Source organism: Microtus ochrogaster, linkage group LG1 (genome assembly GCF_000317375.1).
Source record: "Microtus ochrogaster isolate Prairie Vole_2 linkage group LG1, MicOch1.0, whole genome shotgun sequence".
NCBI classification, from domain to species: domain Eukaryota; kingdom Metazoa; phylum Chordata; class Mammalia; order Rodentia; family Cricetidae; genus Microtus; species Microtus ochrogaster.
The window spans coordinates 56,772,548-56,782,541 of NC_022027.1; the positions used below are offsets into that span (position 1 = coordinate 56,772,548).

A 9,994-nucleotide genomic window follows, 5' to 3' on the forward strand; every position below is an offset into this window, starting at 1 on the left:
AAAAAAAAAAAAAAAAAAAAAAAAAAAAGAATACTTTTTTCCCCCTCTAACTCCCTCCGGCCCCTCACATTTCCTTTTTTCATGTCCTCCTCATTAATTCTATTTTTTTTTAAACACACTAAGTCCAATTAGCACTGACGTCTGCACATGGTGTGGGACCCAGCGCCCAAAGCACGGGCAACCTAACAGCAGTCACAGCCCTAAAAGAAAAGTGGCCCCAGTCCCAGAAGCCGTTCTTTGCCCTCAGCCAGTCCTGCTTCAGCGCCCTTGCTTGCCAGTAGCTCAGGAGGGGTAGAGCCCCGGGAGCCACTCCCGACAGTGCGCAGGCGCAGCTGCTGCCTCGTCGTGTCTAGAAGACGGCGTTGCACGGTCCGTCTCCCTTGCTGCTTCCTGAGCTGTGGTGCGGACGGACGGGTTGACATAAAGTCCCACTTGGAACACTCAGTCACGTGTTCTCAGCACTCGGACTGGCATCTAATGTACAAACAAGTTTTGGAATTACTGGGCTCAGTAGCTCCTTATTTTAGTTCTTGAAATAGTATGACCTTGGACACCTGCTTCTGATATCCAAACATACTGGAATTCTAAGTGTGGGCACATGCACGCATGCGCACACACACACACACTTTTTAAAGTGTATAACTTGTAGGGATATTGGGTGAGATAAGGTAAGCATGATCTCAGGAATGTAACTCTTATGGGAGATAGCGATGTCACCACTTCTTTCTTTACTGTGATGTCAGCATGCTTTTCTTTGGTCCCAGGGTATAGCAAATGTGTCCTGATTGGCCATGACTGGGGAGGCATGATTGCCTGGCTGATTGCCATCTGTTACCCTGAGATGATAATGAAGCTCATTGTCATTAACTTCCCACACCCGAGCGTATTTACAGGTGAGTTCCCTATCACCACTGACGTTTTGGATTAAAAACAGCAAAGTTTGGTTAGCATAATCTTTTAATGGTGGAGTGAAGCCTGGGCATGGTGGTTCCCATCTGTAATCTCAGTCCTTGGAAGTCTGAGGCAGGAGGACAGAGAGTTCAAGGCCAGCTTGAGCTACACAGTGAGACTCTGCCTCAAAGATAGGTAAATACATAAATCAATCGCTAGATAAATAAAGTGAACCAACTAAGCCGAGATGGCACATGATACATGATGGCAGATACTTTAATTTATTTGTTTGGTTTTTCAGACAGGGCCTTACATTGTAGCCCAGGCTGACCTAAGCCCAGGTCTGACGTGTGTGTGTCTGTGTGTGTGTGTGTGTGTGTGTGTGTGTGTGTGTGTGATTGTGCATGGGGGGGAAATCAAGCCCAGGTCTCTACAATTGTTAGTGAGGCACTCTATCACTGAACTACAAGGCCAGCCTAATACTTTGCTTTAAACTTTCCTGGGGGAAAAATGTAAAAAAAAATTTAGCTTCTTATTTTCTTGTATATTTTTCTAATTTTTTGGACACCATTTCACTTAACTTGGAGAGGACTAAGGGAGGAAATGTTGGCAGTGCTTTGAAAGTCACACATCCTGGCAAAAAGAAATTCTCCTCTTTCTTGGGTGCTTTAGCTGTTGGACGCAAATCTATTTCTAATTCTCAATGGTTTGACCTCATGACCTTAGGACTTCTTTATTCTCTTAAAATTATTAAAGACCTCGGGGAGACTCTGTTTACCTGTTATAAGTGGTTACTACTTAGGAACTTAAAACTGTGATCATTAAAATATATTTATATATCCATTAGTTTTAAAAATTTATTGCAGATTCACATAAACACTGCAATTTGATGAAAACTAAGTAGACTATACAAAAGGACTAATACACTAAACAAGAATTAGTGAAAAGAATGTTGTTTCAAATTTTACAAATCTTTTAATTCTGGCATAACAGAAGACAGCTGGCTCTCTGCGTCTGCCTCCAGTCTGTTGCGATATGTTCCTAGAGCAGAAGAGAGAGAAGAAATCTGGCACACACAAATTTGCCAGCACCCTGTCTTCTTTCACTGGTCCATGTCCACTCCCACTCCCAAATTCATGGCCCCCTCTTCTTTTTCCTTTTTTGTTTATTTCTTTATTTACATTTTTTCATTTTACATACCAACCCTAGTTCCCCCGCCCATTCTCTTACCTCCCACCCACCCACTCTTCAGAGGGGGTAAGGCCTCCCTTGGGGAGTCAAGGAAGTCGGCCATAACAAGTTGAGGCAGGACCAAGGACCCCCCCCTCCCACACACACACACTTGTATCAAGGCTGAGCAAGAAAGACAAATCTATGTACTCACTCATAAGTGGATTTTAGGGTGTGCGTGGGGATCTTGTTCTAAACACAAGTTTTATCGTGTTTAAAAGGAAAGACTCATATTTGATGTTTCTTATAACCCCACCAAGCATTTGCAGACAATATGCCTGGATTTGTTTTCCAGTTAAACTGGTCAGTTAATCAGTTAAATTGATTTCTCTTGATTTAAGTGAAAAAAGTTCCACCTTCACAGAAAAAGGTAGCATGGCAGTAGTACCGTTACCATCAAACGATGTTCCTACGACTCCCAGACACGTGAGTACAGTTGCAAAATGAGAAATAAAATCACACCTCCGTAGCCAGATGGAGCTCAGTACCAGGTCAGGTAAACACTCCCCGTTCCTGTGGTCAGCGCCTCCTGATTGTCTTCAGTGTCTTGCCAAGCTCTTCCCTTGCCACGCCTACCAAATCAGGCTCCTCCTCCCCATTCATTCCCAGTACACCAGCCACGCCTTCTTTCTGCTTCTTGCAGATGTCAACCCCAGGACCCATTTGGCTGTTCCTGGATGCCCTTGCTAGATTTTTGCAAAGCTGGCTCCCTCTCACCACGGAACACGAAGCCTGTCTGCCACAGGCCACGCTGAGAGCCTTCTCTAGCCACCTCCCTTGATTTCCCCACCCTCTCCGGAGCACTGTCACTCCTGTTATCTTGTTCCTTACGCTGTGCAGGGCTGGGGTTTGAACACAGAGCCATGTGCACGTTAGACAAAGCGCTCTGCTATTAGCAAGGGCACAGAGAAACCACCAGACTGGACCACTCCGAGGGCAAAAAGAAAGGTTTATTGGGGACCAAACTTTCAAGGCTATCTCTGGGGTGTGTGTGGGGGGGGTGGACAGAGAGAAGAAAAAATGTCACAAACCAAGCAGGCTTTATATGACAGTGTGTGTTGGCAGGTGGTCTTTGAGCTGATTGGCCTGTTTGGATTGACGGGGAGCTAGATGCCCTTGCCCAGGGAAGTTGATCTTTGGGGGCAGATGAAGGGAGGTTCCTGGTAAACAGACCCCTGATTTCAATCTTTCATTTTGTTTTTCAAGGCTGGGTTTCTCTGAAACTGTGGAACCTGTCCTGGAACTCACTCTGTAGGCCAGGCTGGCCTTGAACTCACAGAGATACGCCTGCCTCTAGAGAAGGCTCAGCCTTTAAAGGCGAGGCTCACAACCAAAAATATAACAGTCTTCTCTTTACCCAATAACAATCCTTCTGTTTACAAAGCCAAAGCCCTTCTGTGTAGGACATTGTCACCAGCACTGCCATTTTGAGGGGCACACTTTGGGCCTCATACCACCTGCACCACTGACCGTGGTGCAATTTTAAGATGTTTTCTCTGCAGAAGACCCCCCTCCTTATCTGTTTGTTCCCTGATAAACCCCTGACTTACAGTTGATTCAAAAACTGTCATTGATTGAGAAATTTTCTAGATACATGAATAAAGGTGTAGGAAATGATCCAGTTCCTATTGAAGGTCAGAAATAAAGACTTCAGTCTGAATCTGTCTAGAAGAAAACTCCTTTAAATAATGGGATACTGCATCACCATAGATTCCTAAGCAAATTGTTAGGTGTGGGATCATGACCTCGGAGGTCAAGCAGCATAGTCCCGCCTCCCTACTGAGTGAAAGCTTCTTAGGGAGGGACTTCCTTTTTGTTTAAGGAGTACACATTTTCTATACACTGGAAATACCAACCAAAATAAAAGAGCAGGGTGTACGGAAAGCCATGCTTTCTTTAATGGGATTGCCTAAAAAGTGAAATTGGTGTAAGACGTTCCCTCAGTAGTAACTAATTTCCAGCTCCTGGATGATGTCTAACACAGCACTTTAATTTCAGACTACATACTGCGGCACCCCGCCCAGCTGCTCAGATCTAGCTTTTATTACTTCTTCCAAATACCATGGTTGCCAGAATTTATGTTCTCGATTAATGATTTCAAGGTAAGTCAAACAAATACTTTATTATTATCATTATTATTTTGACAAGCATTTTAATGAAAATTAATATTTAAGAATGAAAAATGAAATTAAAATGTTAATTATTAGATGTCTTAGTTACTTACTGTTCTTTTGCCGAGAAGGGACACCATGACCAAGGCGATTTATGGAAGACAGCAATGAATTGGGGGTTCTTTTAGTTTCAGAGACTCAGTCCATTTTCATCATGGCAGAGAGCATCGTGGTAGATAGGCAGGCAGGTATGGTGCCAGAGCGTAGCTGAGAGCTCTTATCTGTAGGAAGAGAAAGAGAGACTGGGCCTGGTATGGGCTTTGAGACCTTACAACCCACCTCATAGAGATAACCTACTCCAACAATAACAAGGCCTTAGCTCCTAATCCTTCCAAAATCAGACCCTCCAACTGGGGACCAAGATTCCAACATACGAGTCTATGGGCCCACTCCCAGTTAAACCACACAGTAGGTTTGAGGACTTTCTCTCAGGCTTCCTTATCTCTGTATCTCTGTGGTTGTGTTTGGATGCCAGGCTGTCAACTGCACAGGAGCTTGTATTGCTCCTGTCTAGGAGTCTTCATCTGCTTATTTTCTGCACCAGTTAAAGAATGAAAAGGCAGGAAAAAATCTTGAACAAGAGGAATATCAGCAGAGAAATCTCAAACTCAGCAAACAAGAGCAGAGAACCAGCAGCTGAAGAAAGACATTTATTAGACATGAGGAAACGCACAGTAAAACGACAATGGGGAAACCAAGAACTCAGTCTCCTTCTTGAACACTGGGGCTTTTAAGTCTCTGAAAGCCCCTCCCCCGATTTAGGGTTGGTCGTCTGAAGAAGAAAGACAGGATAGCTAATTGGCCCACAGTGGTTGTGTGAGCGTGTGCTGATGTGGCCATGAACTGATGGAGACAGTCCATCAGGGGTCTCCAGTGTGAGAAAAGTCCTTGAGGCCTTTGTTTTCAGCCACCAGGCTTTTGTATCCAGTCGGGAAGATGAAGGAGAAGCTGGTTATACTTTTGTTACCAGCATGGCCCGCCCCTCTGTAAACCTTTAAGGGAATCTGCTCAAGTCCCAGTCCTTCATTATAGGTGAGCATCTCTCCACCTCTGAGGGAGAAGGCACTCAAGAGAGAGAGCTTGACAGCAGCAGAAATGGAAGCCCCGGAAAGGAAGGAAACCCACACACAGAGAAATACTGGATATTGCTCCCAGGAGCTAGTGGACCATATACTCAGGTATCTTAGGAGCTTGTGGAATGCTTCTCTGATGTCTCAAACAGTGTTAGCTGTTGGGGAAATTTTTTTAAAGTAATAATAAGATGACTGGAGATAATCCCATGTATAACTTTGACAAGCGAGGGACCTTTGCTGAGGTTGAGTGAGGTTCTGGAGAATGAACCCAATTACCTCAAAGCTTTGAAAATGCTAAATACATCTAACTACTGAATGCACCACAGCCAATCAGGGCCTTTGAAAATACACAACTCTGATACCACTATCAAACCTAGCCAAATAAATAGGAACCCCTCAATGTCGTATAATATGTGTTCAAATTGTCTGAACCAAATAATGGCCACAGGTATTGTATTTAGTTGTTATGTTGATTTGTTTGCTTTTCTTCCCTCTTCTCTTCCCTCCCCTCTGCTTCCCTTTCCCTTCTTCCTTTTATTTTTTAAGAGAATCACTATATTTCCCAGGCTGTTTTTAAATTTTGGGGCTCAAGAAATCTTCGTCCTCCTTGGTAGCTGGGACGACAGGGTCTGGCCAACATATCCAGCTGCTATGACTTTTAAAATTGTTTCAAGTTCCTTGTTTCTTTGCTTTTCTCTTAATGGGGATGGTGGCACACAGCTGTAATCCGAGCACTCGGGAGGCAAAGGCTGAGGTGGGAGTGTGGCGGGCAGAGGGTGGCGGGCGGAGGGCGGCAGAGGGCAGAGGCAGTTAAGACTACCACAAATCTGAGTCCTGCCTGGTCCACACAGTGAGTGCCAGTCCGGTCAGACCCTATCTTAATAAACTAACAAGCAAACTTGAAGTTGAAGCAATTAGGTTGCTCGCCCTGAGGGAGGATGCCTCGTTGGGATTTCCTAGCTGCTTCTATGTGCTGCTCCACTTGACCCTATAGCCCTGGTTTTTCCTACTTTATAGACACTGGCTGATCTGAGGCTTAGTTATATTGGATTTTAATTTGGTAGGGATTTTCAAAAGGCAGTACTATACATTTCCTTGTACATTCTCTCAGCCAAACCTGTTATATTTGGCTGTCTCCATTTTACTTACACTGTGCCCCTGAGTCATTAGCCCAGTCCAGTCACAACTTCCTGGCACTCTGCCAAATTTAGGTTGCTATTGATCATGTAGTTTTATTATTTCAGTACAGTATGCAAAATGATAATTTTCTAATTCTGTCATTCTTTCTGTTTTTATCAACTGGAACTTTTCACATCTTTTGGTGATTTTTAAATAAAAAATAAGAGGATGGATGTTCCATGCCATGAGTATATATTTGACATGCCAATAACTACCAGTCATTCTTATTTCTGAGGTCCATATTATTCCATAGAAGCCAAGTGGGAGTCCCGAATCTTGGTTCCTGTGTCTCTGTTATATAATCACTTAAAATGATGATAGTTGATATTTAACTTAGGAATCTGTTACTTCCTGTCCCAGTATGGAATCATCCGTCTACCTAAGGAACTGTTATTCTATCTAGTGGGAGGTGGTATTTCAGACCACAGTTTGGATGTCAAGGTGATCATTTTATGGGGTTTCTGTAAGCAGAGATTGCTTATTCATTTCCCAGCCTCCCAGACTCGAATAATCACACAAAAACTATATTAACTGCAACACTGTTTGGCCAACAACTCAGACGTATTTCTAGTTAACTCCTTTATCTTAAATTAACCCATTTCTATTATTCTGTGTATCATCACAAGGCTGTTCGGGCATCTTTCTCCTTTGGGCAGCTGCATGGCATCTCCTTGACTCCTCTCTCTCTCTCTCTCTCTCTCTCTCTCTCTCTCTCTCTCTCTCTCTCTCTCTCTTCAGATTTCCCATCTGCTTTACTCAGCTAAGCCATTGGCCCAAACAGCGTTATTCATCAACCAATAAAAGCAATGCATATACAGAAGACTTCCCACTTCAGGTTTCTAGATACTTTTATCAGACAGAATTTTTTATAGTGTTTAGAAAGAAGAAACAACTCATAAAATCTTGCTTGTATTCTAAAGCAAACTTAAGACAGGATTTTAACTAACTTCTCTGATATTATATAGAACGTTTGTATTGTTCCATGTTAGGGCTTAGACAAAGCACATTCAGAATAGTCTTGCTTGTCTGTCTGTCCATCCACCCTGCTCCCTCCCTTTCTCATAGGAGACCATTTAATTTGTTTATATATTTTTGTAAACTATAACCTAGCATACAATGTAAACGTTTCTATGTAAACAGTTGTAAATGTCAATGTTGTGAATCATCCAGAAGGGAGATCAAGAAAGGATAAGGCCACGAGGAAGGATGGAATTTAGGAGAAAGAACATGCCACTTGCAAAGAGGATATAAGTTAACTGTTTTTCTAATTTCAACTAAGTTGTGTGGGTTTTTTTTTTGAGACAACTTAATTATAGCATTTCTCCCTTCCTTCCTCACTCCACTCCCTCTGTATGCCTCTCCCCACTCCTTGAAATGTTTGGTCTCCTTTTCACTACCATGTATGTACATACATCTATCTTGCTAACTATAACCTATTCATTCCACATAATGTTACTGTATGTGTGTTTGTGGAGCTGACCATTTGGCACTGGACAACCATTGGTGTGCTCTTTTCTAGGGAAGAACCATTCCTCTCACCCCCAGCTCTCCTCAGTTGCCTGGAGTTCTTTGAGTAGGGTGAGGTCTTGTGGGTTTTTCCCGTACCAGCTGGCACGGCCATTGGTGTCATCCTTGTTCAGCTCATGTTAAAGCAGTCACGTTGGCGAGACATTGTGTGTAGTTTCTGTGTTACTAAAAAACACAACCTCACAGCAAACTCCCTGACCCTCCGGCTCTTACAGTCTTTCTGCCTCCTCTTTGACAATGTTCCCTGAGCCTTGGATGTGGACATATTTTGTAGATGTATCCCCTAGGACTGGGCTCCATAACTCTGCATTTTGATTGGTTATGATGTTCTGAAGTGGCCTCTGTCTGTTGCATGGTGAAGCATGAAGACTGTATATACTTACCTGTGGGTATAAGGACAAACATTGATGCATTGTTGTTAGGGATTATGCTGGTTTAGTAAATTAGAAGTTGTAGATCCTCCTTCAAAAACCTTGACTTCACTAGCTTAACTGAATAGTTAACTAGCTTTCCAGTTGTTGAACAGGTCTTAAGTCCAATTAAAGAGCAGTTGGTTACCACCAAGGTGTGTGTGCCATCATTGCACCCATCATGACATACCAATCCTTAATGTGGTTTTACATGCCACAGCTGGGTAGAACTGCTGGCACTTCCCTCCTTTGGACATCTGTGTGGTGCCTGCTGGGACCATGAAAGCTACATCTCAGGGAGGGAGAATTCGGTTCAGTTCAGGCTCAGGGGTCTCTGTGCCATGTTTCTGAAGTATATGGTGTCTTCTGCACTAAGGATTTATCCTCCACCTTTTGGCAACAACCAAGGGCAACAGCAAAAGCCTGAGTGATTTGGAAATCTCTTAGACTGAAAAAATGGCATCTCATGTTTGGTATTGGGATTTTTGTGAGGTGGTCTTTGGCTCTTGGAGGAAGCATTGTCAATCAAAATCTAAATATGTGTGTATGTTTATATATACACAAACGTCTATATTTACATGTATATAATACACGGGGTAACATGTATTATAGATTTTATTGTTTAGGTAAATAGTCAATAGTATGATTCTTTGCATCTTTATTGTTAATTTATTCATCTCCCTCCCCCTCCCCTGAAGAAAACCTCCTTTCCCGTTTTCCTATCAGATCACCTCTAGCCTGCTATTCCCCTCTATTGCTTCCTAGCCCCCAACCCTAACCAATCCCCCTAATGGTCCTGTTTACTTTCCTGGTTTCTTAGCTACTATATACTCACATCTGATGATTTAGAGCTAGGAGTCTCCAGTAAGAGGGAACATGTGATGTTTGTCTTTTTGAGTCGGTGTTACCTCATTCATTGGGATTTTTTCTAGGTCCATCAGTTCTTGTGTGTGTGTGTGTGTGTGTGTGTGTGTGTGTGTGTGGTAGGAAAGTACATAAAAATTCAATTGATAAAGGAAGTGTAAAACCTTAGTTGAAGCTCCAGGGCTTCAGAAGGTTCATTCTAACTATATAGAAGTTCACTGAAATACATAGTTTGAGACTGGGCAAGTGTTTGTTTTAGCGTCTACCTTACTCTAGCCAAGAGAAGCTTTATTTGTGAGTTTATCACAGAAAGTGATTATTTTTCTTACACAGTGAGCAGCGGTAGACAATGGACCCTATTTTGTACCATGGTGTTTCATTTATTTTGTTCTTCTTCTCACTCAGTAGCAGCCTAGCGATTACTCCCGGGAAACACAGAGACAGCCTCCATCTTTACCTGTGGTGCTCAGAGCACTTTGTACACTACCGTGTGACTGTACTAGAACTTATTCAACAAGTCCTCAATTGATGGGGATTGAGTTTTCCTGCTCATTTTCAAATAACGTGATTAATCACCTCATATATAATGGCATCTCACATTTTTGCAAGGATGTTTTTGTGTAGAAGGCTTTACATTAGAAACGGCTCC

General features: G+C 42.8%; 1 protein-coding gene across 1 annotated transcript in view; it reads left to right on the forward strand.

Moving 5' to 3' along the window:
- Ephx4 (epoxide hydrolase 4) overlaps nt 1–9,994 on the forward strand; it is a 26,910-nt gene that overhangs the window by 12,386 nt on the left and 4,530 nt on the right. The window contains exons 4-5 of the mRNA XM_005359642.3: nt 765–893; nt 4,120–4,223. Of these exons, the coding sequence (XP_005359699.1) occupies nt 765–893; nt 4,120–4,223 (233 nt within the window). The remainder of the gene's footprint in view (nt 1–764; nt 894–4,119; nt 4,224–9,994) is intronic.